The 19,140-nt window shown below is 36.0% G+C and overlaps 1 protein-coding gene across 4 annotated transcripts in view; it reads left to right on the forward strand.

Moving 5' to 3' along the window:
* Positions 1-19,140, forward strand: part of ASPH (aspartate beta-hydroxylase) — a 116,838-nt gene that overhangs the window by 41,190 nt on the left and 56,508 nt on the right. For 2 of the 4 annotated variants that reach the window (XM_064442645.1, XM_064442648.1), the window contains exons 4-15: positions 237-326; positions 1,812-1,886; positions 2,388-2,549; positions 3,732-3,791; positions 5,345-5,401; positions 5,922-5,966; positions 6,696-6,731; positions 10,506-10,544; positions 11,934-11,978; positions 12,110-12,130; positions 13,617-13,664; positions 14,626-14,670. In XM_064442645.1, coding sequence (XP_064298715.1) covers positions 237-326; positions 1,812-1,886; positions 2,388-2,549; positions 3,732-3,791; positions 5,345-5,401; positions 5,922-5,966; positions 6,696-6,731; positions 10,506-10,544; positions 11,934-11,978; positions 12,110-12,130; positions 13,617-13,664; positions 14,626-14,670 — 723 coding nt within the window. Of the gene's footprint in view, positions 1-236; positions 327-1,811; positions 1,887-2,387; positions 2,550-3,731; positions 3,792-5,344; positions 5,402-5,921; positions 5,967-6,695; positions 6,732-10,505; positions 10,545-11,933; positions 11,979-12,109; positions 12,131-13,613; positions 13,665-14,625; positions 14,671-19,140 lie in introns of all 4 variants that reach the window. The other 2 variants (XM_064442646.1, XM_064442647.1) reach the window with 2 other exon arrangements.

A 19,140-nucleotide genomic window follows, 5' to 3' on the forward strand; every position in this document is an offset into this window, starting at 1 on the left:
GTCTCTTTTTTTCCCTTCATTTCTGTGTTTGTCTCTAAAACATATACGTTTACTATCTGAACACACTTTAGTCTTTGTGTATATCACTGTATATCAGGACAGACCTGTAACTGTGATTGTTTGAATACATTTTGGAGAATTTAACACCAGTTAATTTAACTGAAACAACTTTCTTAATTTATAATTGAATCAGATGAAAAAGAGCATAAAGTTAACTTTATAACTGAAAAATGCAGGCCTTAAAGAAAGATCTGTCCCAGCACAGCCAACGTCACCAGAATCTGAGGAGACCACCCAGCCTGCTGAGAAGTCATATGTTGAATCAGGTAAGGCCTTTTGTAAACCGTAGGTGAAACAAAAAACATGATGCTTCATTTGAATTATAATTCTGTTTCCTCAGCGTGCAAACTCATTGTGTTATTTCTTTGGGTAGAAAAATAAACATTTCATTGATTTTATGTGTTGCTTATCCACTACAGGTTTATTTAGCGGGAATCACTCTTGATAACTTAATATAAATCACTGACCATAAAAAGCTTATAATTTAAACATATAGAAGGCACTCTTGTCAACTTTCATGTTTACCATTGGAACCTTGTCACATCAGAATAACTTTCTGCTGGTGTACTCTTGTGGTTTTGATATGTATGCAACAGTATACCCAGTCAGAATAACAGCAGATTCTCCACCACTTCATAAGATTAATCAGTCACTTTTCCACTAAAACCATAGTATATCATAAATAAAATAAATACGGCTTCTAGTGTTGAGAAATACAATTTAAACATTTTAAAAGCCCCATAAGTGTTAGTAAAATTTATTAGGTTCAAGGGGAATTAAAGGAAAAAATATTTTTACACATCAGATTTCAGATATGTGATTTGCATTTTAGTGTTATTCAGAGAGTAGATATTTTCTCCTGTTCCTTGAAGAGGCTTATCCTACTTCATGTTTATGTGAACCTAACACAATAACCCACAAACGTGGAGCATATGGTGAATAAAATGGAATACAGAACTTATTTTGAGACTTGCATTATTTTACTTAGAATTTATAAAATATATCATGTTAAGATAGCATTTCCTTTTTTTCCCCCCATAACTGGTACCATTTTGGATTTTTATTTGAAAAAAGCAGCTGTGATTTGTTTTTGTGCTGTTGAGTTTCTCAATATTAGTTTCAAGACACTTATATGAAGGCAATACTTCATACAAATCCCTGTTATGTCCTGGGCTGGCGCGCTAGATGGCAATCACTTGTCCCCAAAATCAGTTTTTGATTTATCCTGCTGTGAATGGCCAGGAGAAGACCTTAATATTACAACGTTAGCATCTATACCTATTCTCGCTGTTTATAAAGCCAACAAAACCCCACGTCTGAGAGTGACATGTTATTGTCAAATATGGCATGCTAGTGCTGCTGCCTAAATTGTAGGAAAGTAATGGATGAAAGTGTTGGCAAGATAATTACTTGGCAGAGAATTCTTGGTTTGAATAGTTATCTGATGTTATTAATGTTACTGCCACTGAGAAAAAGATCTGTGCAGAAAATGCAGTGTAGATAAATTCTTCCAATTCATCTTCAGAATGAATCTGATGTGGTTGATGCAATACTTTGCATATTGGAGAGTAAGCAAAGCCAAATTGTTTTTGTAACTGTGTGAGTTGCAGAGGTTGACCAAGTCAATCTCTACGGAACTTTATGGAATGGAATAAGAACTTTATGGAGGCTACTAAAAGCTGCAAGCCTTGAGCTAACGTTTAGACTTTGCCTTTTGCACTTACCTTCACTGCAATTTATAATCTTTTTAGAGCACCAGAATGCTGGCATAGAATCGGAAGAGGAAATTCAGTCTGTTCTTCGTGAAGCTCTCCATTCCCAGCCTGGTAATGCATTAACACTTAGAAATCACTGAAAAACATATAAATACTGCTGTAGGCTAGACAAATCTCAGTGTCTGGTTTTGTTATGCACTTTACCCTGCACAAAACATTCTAATCAGCTCATTTGTTGTTTTCAAGAAAATTCAGAAAGTTCAGTCAACAAATCCTAAAACTGTGGCCTCTTAGCCAGAGGTGTTTGGCAGCAGTAGCTCAAATCAGTCAGTTGACAAAAACTTTCTCAAAATACTGTGTAGAGTGCAAGAATGGGTAAACAAAGATGGCTTTTACTGTGGTTTTCTCCAGGAGCAAAGAAGGCGCTGGCAAGTCAGTGCAGCTACTTTGGGTTTATACTGCTGGAAGGTGCAGACAAGTCATCGACCCCCCTCCCCATCTGTTTTTGGGACTAGTTCGAAAATAGGAGGGGTGTGCTGAAGACTGAATATGTGCTGCTAATAGAATTTACCAGAGGGCATCTATTCTCTAACAATCTGTGTTATTGATCAGGAGAGAGACATGAAGATGTTGATGAAAGCGTAAATGATGAGTGGCAAGTGAAGGAAGAAACACCTGGAGAAGCTTCTGAAGCTCCTGTAACAGATGACTTGCTGAGAGAATTAGAGAATGAAATTCCAGAAGCATATGAGGCACCAGACTCAGATCAGAAAGGTATCTGAATGACTAAGTGTATTTAAAATCAAATCTTTGCAACAATAAGAGCAGAGAAATAGAAATACATCTCACTGAAAACTTGACTCGTTATTTCTACTTGCAGTAGAGACTTAGCAAATGTGAACCACAGCAAGTATTATTTGCAGAATAAGTATTTTTTTAAACTGCAATGAAATATTTTAATGGCATATGTTTTGGAGTCCAGGTAACTATATATTATTGTTTACTTACTGCTGTATTGACTTTCAACCAAACAAATTAATCTGTGCTCCAGCTGTGCATATCTCTCCCCAGTAGAGGGACTTCTATAATATGGAGTCTGCTTCTGGACTTTGTAGTTTATTAAACTAAATTTTAAGGGTTTATTAGCACGGCCTTTTGTAGACAGACTTATTCTCACTCTACTTTCTTTCTAATGTGGCTCTCTAAGAGAATGTTATACATTAAGTATATTGCAAGTCCTGCTGAGACAATAACATCATATGAAGAAGATGCTCATATCCTGCTGCCTTGGGGCATTGACAGGATGATAAAAATTGTTTGTGATCTAAATATTAAAGCAGAATCATATGATCTAAATCCAACTTAGGGAAAAGTATTTCTGAATGCTTTTTTATCTGCAATACTGACAATTTTACATATATCTTAATACCTCTTTTTGAAAAACTCATGTAATGGATGTCATCCAGAAGCTTTGACTGCTGGAAGTACACTGAGATTCTTTCTTCACAACTGAAGTAATTATTTTTAGGCTGGGCCTGTTATACTTCCTTGTTTCTGTTTTGTTCATTTACAGTGCAAGTTAAAGTATGGGAATAGAGGAGAAATTAAAATTCCAGTTACTTTAAATCTTTAAAATTACTATTAAGAAGGCAAAGTGAATATGTTCTACTTTCTTTACATTTGCACAGTAATGTCTGTGAAGAGTCATCTTTTTCAGAGCGAATACATAGAGAGATTGTTTGTGTATACACATTCTCAGTATTACATATAAAAAAGAAATTATAAATTTTATTCTTTCAATCCATATACCTATCTTAGTGGCATTAGAAGAAATTTGCTTGGAATTTCTACTTAGAAATTTGACTTTATTCTTACATAATATTCTGTTATAGGGTTTGTGGTATCAAGTACTGATTTAAAAATTTTAAGATTTGTAAATACATATTTGTTTCTCAGATGCTGATCTTTTGGCAGATGATCTTGAAGCAATGGAGCCTGAACCATATGAAGCTCCAGGTATAATTTTGTTTTTCCAAACTCAGTAATACTGATTTTTCTGCCTAAATGTAGCAAATTATATGAGAAAGCAGAATAGAAAATGTTAGACTGGTTTAGTAATATATAATTTTGAAAATGTTTTTTTTTCTCCAAACAACTGTTCTTGATTGTCTTGGATATTTTCACTCTGACTGAGATGACTATCGTATTTGCTCTTGCAAATGGTTTTTAAAAGGAACAGATGATAGGTATGGAAACTTTGCTTTCATTGGTGCAAAAACTTCATTTTTACTTTTTTATGTGTTTCTGGTTGTTGTGTGTGATTGGGATCTGGAAAGGCAAGAGATCTGTGGTTGTACGGTCCAAGACAGTGAGAGTGACATTTAGTGCTTATGTATTGTCTTCTTACAGTCTACAATGCGAAGGCTCTCCTAGCCTGTTATTTTTGGCATTAGTGAGAAACTTGTGTTCTCACATGGAAATCTGTCACCTTTCAGAAGCATCCAGTTTTGTCACCTTTCCTTCAGGACTGTTTGTTTCTTTATGGCTGAGTACGCTATCAGAGAGTGAGTCAGCGCCTGCACTGTCTTTCTGCACACCCTAATTCATCTTTAAAGCTTTTAGAAATTTTGCCTGGACTAATCCAATTAGCTTATAGTCATCTTCATATCATGCTTGATATCACATACAATGACATTAGCTCATCTTTCCCATTACGAAGAAGCATTAGGTGGACATTCCAGTTTCCCTGCTTTCTGACAAGTATTTTCTTCTGGATGCTAATAATGCTGCTTTGTAGTACAGGAAGCCTTTCCCATTTACATTAGACATTGATTTCTATTTGGATTAGGCTTCTTATCTTTGGCTCAGTGTTAGTTCTGGACTTTACAGTCTTGATGCCAAATATGACAGGAAAGTAGTTTTGTTTGATACAGCTAAAACTGCTTATTCCTATGTTTGTGGGAGATTACTGTTTTCCAGTTACCAATTTAGATTCCAAGCTGAGATGCTTCCAAAGTAAAAGGATAGTTACTTCAGTGCCGTGTGTTGTCAGATGTATCCTACTGAGTATTTTAATAATATTACAAAGAATTGTAGTCACAGGGGAAAATAACCCACATATTTAGCTATGCAGTGAAAAAAGGTAAAATGCTCTAACCCAGAAGCGACTGTACCTACTGCTGAAGGTCTGGTTTGTGACTCTTACCTTGTCCTCTGTCCATCATCACCAGGGGTCCTCCTGCACATTAGTAAAGAAGCTACTTTAGAACTTTGAGGATAGGAGAAGACTACGTTTTTTATTCATATTAGAAGAACTATTAAAAATATTCATGGAGACTAATGGCTCTTGTGGATCTAGTTTTCATACAGCAAGTATAACAAGATTAGAAGAGAGGGTGGCCCAATACCTGCCATTAGATTGCCATTTGTCAAGTTGCAAGTGTCTGTAAGGTTTTAATTTGTCAGTTTTCAAATAAAGAGCTACACTTAGCTATTGACAGACACATTATGGATGCAAGTTAAAATAATCGAGTATTAAAAATATTTATTTTCTTATATTTGATTTACAGTTTCATATGAATATGATATGGATGTGGAAAAGACAGTAAGTGATCCAGAAGCTCCAGGTTTGTAAATTTTCATGACTTCAGATTATAATATGACCACTTAAACTTTTTTAAACACACTTCAAAGTAATGTGTCATGTTGACTGTTTTGTCACAGTTTTATTTTCACACAGTCTTTTGGGTACTTTCAAATATGCCTGATTGTTGCAGCCGTGTTACCATTACAGTCGTGAACACAACGCTCCACGAGTCCAATCCACAAATACTTACATAAATATCTTGTTCTATCAGGGGTCTTCCAGTCTAATCGATGGATTGTCTAAGACCTATCTGTATTTCTAATTTTAAGCCTGAATACAAATATGCATGAACTTAGTACAGCGTGTGACTTAGTGTAGCTGTACAGATGTGTTTTACAATCCAGCTGTCGCTTCCAAATAAAACACTGTATTATTAACTCAGTATGTCTAGTCCTGTTACTCTTGAGTGAAATATCTGACCTTTTTAACTTCTCTTGTGCTATTTAGCTGTTGCATGAAAATTTGATTAGAATATAAAATATTAAATATTTATGTTTAAGGTGACTCTGAACAAATGCCAGAAGATGCTATTGAACATTACACAGGTACAGTCCAAAGTCTTATTTCTTTTTATTGAAGTTTCATTGAATTTTGGCCCCAAATCAGGCCAAAAAACCACCCAAAACATTGGACCTCAGAGATAGCATCAGTTTCTTACAAAGTTATTACATCGTATGTTTTCAGAATGTAAATAAAAATACAGAAGTTCTACGCAAACACTACTTTTCTGTCATGCCAGTCAATGGGCAGAATGATATTTTGAGGGTTAAATTTGCAGGAGAACAGATGTTTGTATTTTAAATTGCATAGAAATGTTTCTGTGGATAAAAGTAATTTGAATTTGTCCAGGATGTTGAAGTTAATGTGATATGTGTCAGGAAAGAAGTATCTTTAAAAAAATATTTTTTTAAAAGAAAGCCATGACAAACGGATTCCAAAATTCCACTGTAGAAATTTGCTGTATATAGAAATGACTTGAGTGTTTCCATTTTAAATTGTAGGTAATTTGTAGATGATTTAATGAACTAGCCTACTGCTAGTGCTTTATCTTTAAGTCTGTCTTGTGATGCCAAAAAATAATTCAGTTCTTTTCACAGGATCTTTTAGAAATCTTCCTCTTTATTGAATTCATATTAACTTTAATACAGTATAAAATACTATAGTTTTGAATCTTTCTGTCCTGCGTAAACTTGACTCTGTATGATTTGTGTGTATTAGTTGTCTTAATTCCATGAATTTTCATACTGTGCTTTTTTTTTTTTTCCTTTAAACAGAGGATAGAGTGCATGGAGATTATAATGAAGACCATGGTATGACAACTGCTATATTTAGTGAATTAACAGTATCAAAGTCTTCCATTAATATGAAAGTTAATTTATTTTGTCTTTAAACTTTCCATGCTGTCACATTACTTTGCAAGTTCTCAGTTAAGGTGGTGATCAGGTTGTTTGTTTGGTTTTTTTTTTTTTTTAATGTTCAAACCCCCATATATATATAAGCAATCAATTGGTCTTTAACAGTGGAACAAGTGTAGAGTATGTGTGTAGTTTATATGCCCATATTTGTCCTCTTTGTCATCCTTTCTGCCTATGTGGCATAAGAACGTTGAAGACTTCGCATGCCCTTTGTCTTATGAAACCCTGGCCAGCTCAGCTGTGGTTCACTGCATCTGTATAGCTCAGTGTTACCTTCTCATCTTGTCTGTAACTACCAGAACTTTGGAGATGACTCTGTTTTAGTTTGATTTGGTTAATGATCTGCTAATGATTGCTGAGACCAAATCAAAAAGTAAATGAGATGACTACTACTGGTCACAGTCTTGATACAAAGATATGTGGTTACGATTCCTTCTGTGAGATCCTTCTGCGGGACTGCTGTACTTCAGACGAATTAAGCATATCTTCAAAGCACTCTTGTTTGTTTTCCATGTTTATGTAACCTGAGCAAAAGACAGCGATTCTTAACTTCAAAATATTTGAGACAGAAAACCTTGCAGCTCATTCTTTGTCATCAGGAGGGAAATTCTGACATCCACCTTTGGGATGGAGGTCAAAAGCCTGTTGAAGGACTTTCAGTGGCCCAAAGGTGTATTCAGCCCTTAGTCCATGTCTTTCTCGTCTGCAGAAAAAAATTATTTGCCTCAGCTATGATGCCCCTGACAAAATATGTCAGCATCAATAGGATGGAAAAGCAAGAGAGACCTAGCTTTTTCCCTGGGCTTATTATTTACTCTCCTTTCCAGGAGATACTTATTTTACAATCAGTTACGAATTAAGAATCACTTCTCTTGCTTCTCACACCTGAAGGCAAAGTGCAACTTCTAACATTTACATTTCGTGCTCCTTTGAATGTAGTAGTGACTTGACCAGAGAACCCTTCCACAGTCCCCACACTCAGGAAGTGTCATCTATACCTGCTTTTGGAGTAAGATGAGTGTGGAGGTTCTCAAAGTAATTTGCATCAGTTTTCCATAGAACCAGTTCCAAAACAGTTTCATATCCTGCAATCTCTTCTGGCCCCAGCACAAGTGAATTGCTCTACTTTGTTAGTAGTTCATGTGCTTTGGCAAGCAGTGGTTTCATTTCCTATTGTTACTGTGTGCTGCAATGAGAGTTCTAAATAGCATCAGATAAATCAGATTTTTTTCTTCTACTCTTTCTTTACTATTCCAAATCCTTTGAGAATAGGAAGTTCCATTCTTTTTCTCAAAAGGAAATTCCAAGGTAGGAGGTGATTGTCGAAGAACTATTATTCTTGGCTACTAAACTGCCAGGCTTTTTTTTAATGCAGCTAATTGTGCATGCAGTTCAACATAATCCATGACAAACAACTTTTCTTTTGATAAAAGTTCACCTTTTCACAGCAGAATTTTGCCTTGCTTCCAAGTCCTCCCTTCAAGACATTCTGGTTATGAGAGAAAACACAATGGTTCCTTTGACCTTTTTAGAGGAATTTCATTTGAAAGCTCCAGCCTGGAGCAGTGTAGAAGAAAAATACTAATCAGATGAGGCACTGAGTGTTCTTGGCATTTGCACGATTTGATTGGGTTTTTTGCTTTAGTTGTTTTGGGTTTGTTTTTTTCATTTGTTTTGGCTGGTTTTTTTTTAATCCCCCCACCCCGTTCCCCCCATCTTGAAAGTTACATGAAGTTTCAAAGTTATTTGGAATGTCACTCTTTGTTCCAAGGGCAGACCTCTGTACAGGCACTCTTATTTCTAGGCACTTGTCGGTGTCTCAGAAATAAGCAGAGAAGATAATCAGAAATTTGCTATCAGGATCCCTAGAAAAGATGAGACCCACCACTGAGGAAGACAGTCTAATCACACTCAGTTCTATAAGCTCATTTTCTGCTGTCAGTCTTCAAGGTTTGAGCTAACCAGCCAATCATGGATATCTGTTAAGATGTGCTGAAAGATGTGAGGCTGTCTTTCTGTGGCACACTGTTTTTTCCTTCTGAGTTCAGTCTATCCAGTTTCAGAGAATGGGAGTTGTAATTGTTCATGAATGTGCACTAGACATCATTTTTAGCAGTTGTAGTACCTGGTTTCCATCCCTGTTGTCTCCTGGCCCATCTTTCTTTTACCTTTCGACATGCTTTTGGTTGGATCTAAACCAAAACAGATTTGCTTTTTTTTTCTGGAGAAGAGAGTTTTTAGCACCTGATTTCTGAAGTCAAAGAAAGGATGGAGGCCATCATGGAGATCTGAAATTCTTTCTTCAAATGTAAAGCTTATGTTTTTGACATTAGTTCCAAAACTGCAGTTCACATCCACAAGAATATTTGCTTTAAAGCTTTAGATGCAAATGTCTCAGAAATCAGCAGAAGTATAAGCTTCTCTATTCTAGAGTCAATGTATCTTCTCCATCTCTATCAGATGTGTTTCCCCTTTTCTGGCAGACCCTCTGATGTAATAATTTTCTCCAGTCCTGGTGCTTCCTAGAATTCTCAGAAAGCTGAGAGGACAGTGCTAAGATGATTCTTGGCCACAGAGGTTCAGTTTATTTTCTGACTCTTGTTTTGTATGACTTGGTTCTTAATTCAGATGAACAACCATCTCTAATAGGACTGTGGTTCCTGTAATCACTTCTGCCTTGCATGGTGTTGGGAGAAACTGAAGGCCTATGGTAGGCTGCCCCCACTTTGTGTGTTGCATATTGAAAGGAACCGTTTCTTGACACTTTCTGCAGTTATTGCTAATGCTAAAAATTCTTCAGTTGAAAAGAGTATATCTGCTCACACTGAGGTGTGTAAATGAATTGATTGTGTAACTTGGAATACAGGAACTCAGTTATTGTGCACAACTGTGAGCAGTTTTATGAACTTATACAGTTTGTAGCAGTGAAACTAGAGAAAGAAGGTAAGTTTGAGATTTTCATTAGAAATGAAGAGTTCTGGTTGTGTTTAAGAACATGCTATAAGAACTTGGTTTCTTAAAGGGATGGAGGGGGAACCAAATGACTATTAGAGCCTTTTAAGATGAAACAGCAGTGGAAAGATTTTTGTTGTTGTTGTTTAAATCTTATGCAAATAACATTTTTTTCATAGGAGGCGTAATACCTGCTAGGATAATTACATTATCCAAAACACTGGATGAACATTGAACTTCTTTAGTTCTAAAATTCACAATAAATATATATTGAGAATTCAGACAATTAATGGATAACATTTTGTCTATTTTTCAGACATGATCTAAAGCAGAGTAATGAATATTCCTAACCTATTTCTTCTTCAGAGTTACAGAAATTAGACTGGCTCATTAGTCAAAAATTAGGAGTGTAGATGGATTACAACAATTGTACAGAATGATAGCTTTGTTGTTATGTTTTTCAGTATTTCATCGATGTAGATAGAAATTCTTGAAATTTCAGCATTATGTTCAAATTTGGTATCTGTTTTACATCTAGAATTTCTACTGCAAGCTCCAGTAAAGGTTCATATATCTATTCAGGCCACAGAACTGGAGAAAGTCTTTGAGAGCTTTGTGTTTATCAGTAAAGAAATGAACTGGATACGTAACAACCTAATTTTTAGGATACGTTGTGCATATCAACTACTCAGGAACTCTATTTTTCTTTCCTTTCAGAACCAAAACATGAAGAGCAGACTGAGGCTCAAGATATAGGTATTTACATATATATATGTACATACACACATGTATGTATATGTGGGTGGGTGGTGTCTGTGTGTACTCCCACACACATCCCTCCATGAATATATATATTAATATATAGAGAGCATATTAGAAAACCTTTGTTTTATATGTAATTAAAGTAGAAACACCTCTAAAATAAAGGTTACTTGGAATATAAATGATTTTCAAAATCAGAACAATATTTCATTAAATCTAGCATAAAAATCATTAACCTAATCTTGCTATTTATGTATATTGAAATATGTCATCTGTGTGATCTTCAGTCACGATATATTGCCAATTACAGCAAAGGTGCACTACACTCTGTAGTTTTAAAGTTAGGTTTTTGGCTATGAACTGAGACACCTTCTTCTAATATACCATCCTTGAGGATTCATCTTCAAGGTCTCAGGTGACACAAATTGGGGCGTGTGAGGCTTTTCATAGGCGTCTGGAACACAGTGGTTCAGCATTGATGCTCAAACTATTGCCTGCTGTACGCCTTGCTCATAACCTTGTAACTAGTGCTTAAGATCATTCAAAATTTACAGGCTGTCAATACTAGCTCTGCTTTGATGCGTACTTTTTTGCTAATGCCTTTGTGTAATTAGCAGAAGCAATTAAAAAATTATTTGTCTGCAGTCCTCCCTCTGGATCCTATATACTTTGTTGTCTTGAAATACCTGCTCTTTTAAGAGTCATGTCAGACAGCCAATTGAAAAAGGCACAATTGTTTAGTTTAGAATGAAGTCAAGAAATTCTCTAGCGTACATAAATTGTAAGTAACTGTTTTGTCACCTTTGTGGTCATAAGCTTAAGAGGACAGTCAAATGAGTTAAATGGTGCCATATGCAAAGAAAATAAAAATAATTTATTTTTCTATGGAATCCATAATTTAAGTTGAAGAACTTCCTCATTGTCCTTTAGGAAGGGAAGTAGGACCCACCATGGAGTTGCATGTTTATCCAAATAAAAAACGTTTTGAAGTGAAAGATTATAGTTTCATGGGTTGGTTTTTAGTGTGTCTAGCAGGTGGAGGTGATGCTGCGAAAGATGAGAGTGGGAGTACTGATTATGCTGAGAAAGAGTACGGATATTTTTTTAAAATTTCAGTTTTTAAAGTTAGTGTGTCTTAATCCAACCAACATTTGTTCAGAAGGTACAATTTTGAAATATTTACCTTAGGAATTCAGCAGTTCTTTGGTGAAACAGGGAAGAAAACTTAAGTAGTAATTTCTTTTTTGCCCTCAGTCATCCAAATTGCTGTTTGTTTATAGCAGTTTACTGTCTGTGTGCTAGCTATGTTCTTTTGTGTTTTATGTAAGCCTCATCAGTTGATGCCTTGACTTCATTATTGCTCTGAATTGAATGTTTTCTTAGCTGTCGAGGACCTTCTGGAGGAGGTGATTGAAGTCACAGAGCCAGGTATCTATTTTGTAATTGTGATCTTAGTGTTTTGATGACATATATGTATTTTGAAATCTGATATTAAAAAAAAAAGTTCATTATATAATTTTTTCTTTATATACTTTCTCTTATAAATGAAACTATTGAAGACTTTGATAAAGAGCCATCAGGTATGAGTTCTTATAGATTGTAAATGAAAACATTTTTTCTTCCATTTATATTTTTAATATAGTTTAAAAAAAAAGAAACAGAGAAGTGTGATATATAGAATCATAGAATGGGTTGGGTTGGAAGGGACCTTTAAAGATCATCTGGTCCAAACACCCTGCCATGAGCAGGAACATCTTTCAATAGATCAGCTTGCTCAAAGCCCCATCCAGCCTGACTTCGAACACTTCCAGTGATGGGACATCTACCACTACTGTGGGCAACCTGTTCCAGTGTTTCAGCATTTCATTGTAAAAAGTTTCTTCCTTATGTCCAATCTAAATCTAACCTCTTTCACTTCAAAACCATTGCCCTTTTTCCTGTCACTACAAGCATTGGTAAAAACTCACTATCCATCTTTCTTATAAGACCTCTTTATGTACTGAAAGGATGCAATAAGGTCTCCTGGAGCCTCTTCTGCTCCAGGCTGAACAACCCCAACTCTCAGCCTTTCTTCATAGGAGAGGTGTCCATCCCTCTGATAATTTTCATGGCCCTCCTCTGGACCTGCTCTAACAGATTCATGTCTGTCTTATACTGCGGACCCCAGAGCTGGACACAGTCCTCCAGGTGGGGTCTCATGAGAGAGGAGTAGAGAAAGAGAATCACCTCCCTCAATGTGCTGGCCACGCTGCTTGTGATGCAGCTCAGGATATGGTTGGCTTTCTGGGCTGTGAGCACATACTGCTGGCTCATGTGCAATTTGTCATCCACCAGTATCCCCAAATTCTTCTCAGGGCTGTTCTCAATCCCTTCATCCCCCAGACTGTATTGATATTGGGGATTGCCCTGACCCAGGTGCAGGATCTTGCAGTTGGCCTTGTTGAACTTCATGATGTTCTTATGAAGTATTTAGAGCTTCACTTTGAGGAATGGAGTATATTAATTTTCCACATTACTATTCAAAAAGATTAAGTTGTAAATTTTTGGTTGTTGTGCTGATGTCAGGGAATTTTAAATGAGTACTGGGTCAAATGTAACTTGAAGATTTGCTCTAAGAAGGTAAAAATAACATTAAACAAGATCTTTTTTTTCAAACATGACATTAATTCAGTCAGCTAGAGCAAAGTGATCTAAGCAGTTTAGTCTGAGCATAGTGTGTAGGATTAGATGCTATACTTACTTAGGTTTTCCACGTGAAAAATGTGTTCTAATATAATTAAATGGGGAAACAAACATTATTGTTTCACACAAACAACAATTGTAACCAAAATCACTTCTGAGGGATGTACTAGGAATGGCAGTCAAAACCAAAGAGGGGCTAAACTTCTGGATGTGACATGCATTCAGTACTTTTTTTCTACTGTTAAGTTAAACTGCAGAACAGCCAACTAGGTTAAGTCTTCCTTTTTGTTTGATACTAATTTGATTGGGTGGCTAGTGGGGAATAAAAACAAAGTTGTGAACATACTTTGTATAACTTTAAACATATTTTCTTTGTAACAGTAGAAAGTAAGCATACAGAAGATGATGTGGCCACTGAACCAGAGGAATCAGGTTTGTGTATTATCTTTTGCATTAGTTTGATACTTTGAGAATGATAAATATCACAGAATAGAATCCTATGCTGCAATAAAAATACATTTGTAACTTTTCTGCAGCTTTTTTCTTTTAAGAACAAACGTAACTGTGTTGTGGAATCTAGCGCCTTGGGTTTTTTAATGGCAATATTTTAATCGCCTACAGAGCACTCTTGAGTTTTAGAAGCTGAGAGTGCTCCTGCTTCAGAAGAACTTACGGCAATAAAAATGGCCATATTGGGTCACGTGAAGCTGAAGATTTCTTTGCTATGCTCTTGTTTCCCACTAGCCAGTAGAGTATATGTAGGAAATAAAGGGGAATGTCTCCCCAGCTTTGAGCACCTTATTTATGGGCTTCCCAAGTCAGAGAATGTATTTCCCACTCTTTGATTCTTCTTATTGTCTATGGCCAGCATGCTGGCTATTAAGAATTCTTTTCTGGTGAGCCTGACTCCCTCCGTGCATGAACAGGGAGCTATGTGCAACCTTCAGTCTGTTAGCAGTAATAGTACTTGGTGATGTGCGACATCTCTAATTTAAAAATACATATGGAATTAAAAAGAACTGAATTTTGAAGTCAAATATTTCACAATTACAGCTGGGAACATAATAAGTATATGAATGTTTTCTAAGCCCGTACTCTGGTAGCATGTTAAACTGTGGGAGATTTGTGCTTCAGATAGTGTAGTTTCAGAATTTTGGAGTATCATTTTTGAAACTATGCAGTCCTGCAATTTACTCATTGGCCCACTTAAGTATTAATCTTTCCCCTGAAAAAACTCAGTTGAGAAAAATTTGCATCCGACTTCTGCAGAATTAGTATTACAGAGCAGTCTGGATAGGTCACTGTTGTGAGCACAAGGGGGAAAAAATGCAGCTTTTAATGAGTATTTAGAGAACTGTTCTTTTTGAATTGTTTGTACGCTTTTGACTTACAGAAATGCCTATTCAAGCTGAGGATTATTCAAATGACGATCTAGTGGGTAAGTTCATCTTAAGTGCTTGGTTTTTTTTTCCCAGAAAAAGAAGCTATTGCTACATGGAAAGTTTGTAAACAAACTAATTTGTGGAGAGGAGTGAAGGGATGTCATTATTATAATTTGAAAATTGCGTCCTGTTTTTGAAGCAATAGTTTTTATGTTGTACTGGATAAATGCTAGTAATAATTACTGGGTTATACAGAAGGATTCCAAATAAAACTGAGCGGTTTTAGTTTACGACTTAATTTTTAATAATTTCAGACAGAGCTGGATGCTTTTGTAAAGGGAAATACAAAGATTTCAGGTCTCAAAACATGTGTGTACTTCCTTTCTAGAGTAACTGATCATGGGTGGTGATACTGTCACTACTCTTGTGTATCAGTCAGATCTATTGGAGCCTGACTGCGACACGTTCTTTGGCCACTGAGCTGGAAACAGGACTGTTTTGCCATGCCATTGCATTTTTCTTGACATAACATTTTAAGAACAGCAGCACTTCCAGCTCTTCCATCTGTTGCCTGACAGTAGTCCACAGAGTTTACCCAAACCTTTTTTAGATTACCTAAATAGCTTCTGAATTTGAAGACTGCACATTGTTGTGTTTCATCTGCTTTTTGGAGTTAATTATTATAAGTTGCTAGTTTGTTCTTTGTAAAGAAGTAGTTGTCTTGAGTGAAACACTGAGCTGTATTGCTGGGCAGTAAACCACAGAAGCTGCAGTCTGGGAGCCTTGAGAGCTATATTTGTTTTGTCCAGATTAGCCTGAGCCCATTTCTGGGTTAGTTAATCTCTACAATAATCAGAAGCTCTTAAGTGGGGTGGTGCCCAGGTAATTCTGCCGGGTTTTATTTTCCCTTGTGGGAAAGAAAACTTGTATTTGGTTCTTGGGCATGCCAAAAGTAGCCAGAGAAGTTGAATAAACATAGGAGGCTTGGTGGTTGCCCAGTACAGACTGGAGGCATGGGTTAGTTCATGTTTTAATTTACATGCTGAACCTTAACTGAGGTGATTTGAAATGTTCTTATCAATATGTAACTGTGTTGTCTGTTGCAGCTCTCTAACCTGTTTATCGTAACAGCCACATGGTGTGCTGAAATGTTTGAAGCCACAGGAGTTCATTAATAGATGGCTTATGTAAAAATGTTTCGTTTCATAATAAATATGAAATATTTTTAACCACATCTTACTATCAGTGTAGGAACAAGCAGTAGTTACCTTTGACAGCATAGGCAAGAAGTTTGGCAAAGGTGGTATTCAGTTGATTTGTTGTGCTTTAAGTTGGAACTGTAGAACAAGAAAAAATGTTTACTTCCAGAAAATGTTGCTCCTTAAAATTAAAATAGCAAAAAGGCCCCTGAAAGACTATTGCAAAATTTCAACAGTAGACAATTCCACTTCACAGTGTCAGTTGTGTTGATATGAGGATATTGAGATGATTTCTTCTTTCTTATGCTATTTTGAAATTAAATTCAGAATCCAAGTATCGACTTGAAATCTTTAATTTTTGTTTTCATGGACCATATATATATTGCTTTTTGTGATGTAATTCATGGCACACACACAGACACACAGACACACAGACACACACACACTTAAAATCATAAAATCATAGAATAATTTAGGTTGGAAAATACCTTTAAGATAAGTTAATGGTTGGACTTGATGATCTAACACTGCCAAGTTGAGCACTGAACCATGTCTCTAAGTGCCATGTCTACGTGTCTTTTAAATACCCCCAGGGATGGTAACTTAACCCCTTCCCTGGGCAGCCTGGTCCAATGCTTGACAACCCTTTCCATGAAGACATTTTTCCTATTATCCAATCTAAACCTCCCCTGACTCAACTCGAGGCCATTTCCTCCTGTTTTATCGCTTGTTACTCGGGAGGAGACACCAACACCCACCTCGCTACAACCTCCTTTCAGGTAGTTATAGAGAGCAATAAGGTCTCCCCTCAGCTTCCTCTTCTCCAGACTAAACAAACCCAGTTCCTCAGACGTTCCTCATAAGACCTGTGCTCTGGACCCTTCACCAGATTCATTTCCCTTCTCTGGACATGCTCCAGCACCTCAATGGCTTTCCTGTAGTGAGGGGCCCAAAACTGAACACAGTATTCAAGGTGAGGCCTCACCAGTGCCAAGGGCAAAGGGACAATCACTCCTTTAATTGCAGGTGGACTTTCAAATAAGATGGTGGAATTGAACCTAGTTGTCCACTCTCCTTGTATAGTATTGTGATACAAAGAGAGTCGTTGCTGTTTTCAGACATTGTTAGAATCAAAAATAACTTGTTTTACTCTAAAATAGTATGTACTTCTGATCCTTTAAAAAGATTTTTAGATTTTGGGTTTTTTTTTTTACCTTCAGCTGTTTTCAAAACTAGTGCAGCATACTTTTTAAAGCATAAGATTACTCTTCAAGGGTATGTTAGCTCTATCCTGGTATATCGTGTGAAAATAGATAATAATAGCAGCACTGGAAGGAGTGATTATTTTCTTTTCCCTCTCGCAGGAAAAAAGTGAGAGAATCAATCGAAACCTATTAAGTTATTAAACACACAAGTAACTGTTAGATGTAGTACTATGTATGTGATTCTTTAGGAATTAGAGAACGTGTTTTGTGATGAACACAAAATCTGCAGCAGTGTGCCAACATACTCAAGAATCTTTAGTAATTTGTATAATTATGTGGGAACCACTTAGAAGGCAGAAGAATCATTGTTTATCAGTTTTTGTAAAAAGCTTATTGTGCCAGCACATAAAGTAGAATTCAAATAACAACTCTGGGAAACAAAACAGGGGACACAAGTAAACTACTGACCAGAAATACAAAATTTATTACTAATAGATTGTTATTTTTTTCCTACTATAAGTATGTTTACCTGCCTTTTTTGGATGTGAAAATTTCACTTTGAAGGCAACACTATTATCACATTTTCCTCTTAGAGTATGAAATTCATATTTACCAGGGATTGATGGGATTTCTTTTTTTTGATGGAGGATTCTGAATTGAGGTTTTTTGTTGTCAGAAGTCTTTTGTTCTTTGTTCATGTGATTTCATTTCATCAGGTATTCAAAATCAGTATTTCCTGTTATTTCAGCAATAATTAATATTAAGTTCTTTGTACTAGAGACAGTCATGAACTCTATTCTGAATGAAGAACACCTGCATTCTTTACATATATGAAAGATGTATCTATTTATGTAATCAACATCACTTCAGGTAGTGTAAGAGATATTAACAAATGTCACTATAGAGTCCTTATTCTTAGATACTACAAATTAAGGAAACTTCGTTTGAAGCATGGTGGCTCCAGTTTGTATCAAGTTAGGAGCAGTTGTTTGATTTTTATCTGAGACATAGGAACTTGTTTTGGAAAGAAAACAGAAGACAGTTCAGAGGATTAATTTAGCTGTGAGGATCACATCGCCAGTGAAAAGATTGGGTGTGGGATTTGAATATGCTGGAGTGTAAGTCAAAAGTATTTTGCTGACTTCAGGGCACATTACAACAAAAAATACAAATAGGCAACTGCATCTTTAAGAACCGTTTTCCAATTCTTTAAGTTCACTTCTAAAATTATTACCAATATTGCTTCCCAGCACTAGGCTCTTCTACCTGCAGTTACGGTCTGTATTTTTGTAAACTAATGCATTTGAGTGGTATGATAGGGCAGCTTGAAATATTACAGATTTAGGATTTTGGGGTAATCTTGTTTTACACTGGCGTGTAAGTTGCAGTGGTTGTGATAGAGTGGTACTCGTTGGAGACACATTTTAAGGGAGATAAATTACAGTTTTTTGGGATACTTTTACTCTCTGTATTTGGATTTTGATCCGTCTTGTATATGTCCAGTTTTAAAATATCTAAGGGTTGTTTCCCCTCCCCTCCCCCTTTCATCTTGTATCCTTGGTATTTTTATAACTCTGCATTTATTTTACCAGCTACTGAAATCCCTTATGTGTAGAGAAGTTTCTACTTTACAATTTTGACCCTTCCTCATTCCCTGGCTCCTCTTTTCCAATTGTATGTGTCCTGGACTTTAAAAACCAAAAACCAAACACACAAGAACAACCAATAAAAAACCAAACAAAAAACCCCACCCTAACAAAATTGTTTTATTGTACTGGTGATGTGGCCTAGATTTCCTTTGCAAGGTAAATGAAGTGCCATACGCTGAGAAAAAATTTACAGCTTAAATAAATATTTAAAAGTTTACATTTCCCACCTTATACAGCAACTTTGTGTATATTCATTATAATATCTCCTAGATATGATCACTTTCTTAAGTTAACTAATCTGATACAAAGTTGCGCTTTTTAGCATTTAAGATTTTTTTTTGTTTTTGTTTTAGAGTAAGTTGTGTTTTGGTTGGTCCTTTAATATAGATTTCCCCTTATTTTTTCAGATACTTAAAGCTTCAAAAGAAAAGTCCCTACATCAGGAGGATCAGCCCCAACCATACGCTACAAAA

The sequence above is a fragment of the Phalacrocorax carbo genome, chromosome 2, assembly GCF_963921805.1.
Source record: "Phalacrocorax carbo chromosome 2, bPhaCar2.1, whole genome shotgun sequence".
Classification (NCBI taxonomy): domain Eukaryota; kingdom Metazoa; phylum Chordata; class Aves; order Suliformes; family Phalacrocoracidae; genus Phalacrocorax; species Phalacrocorax carbo.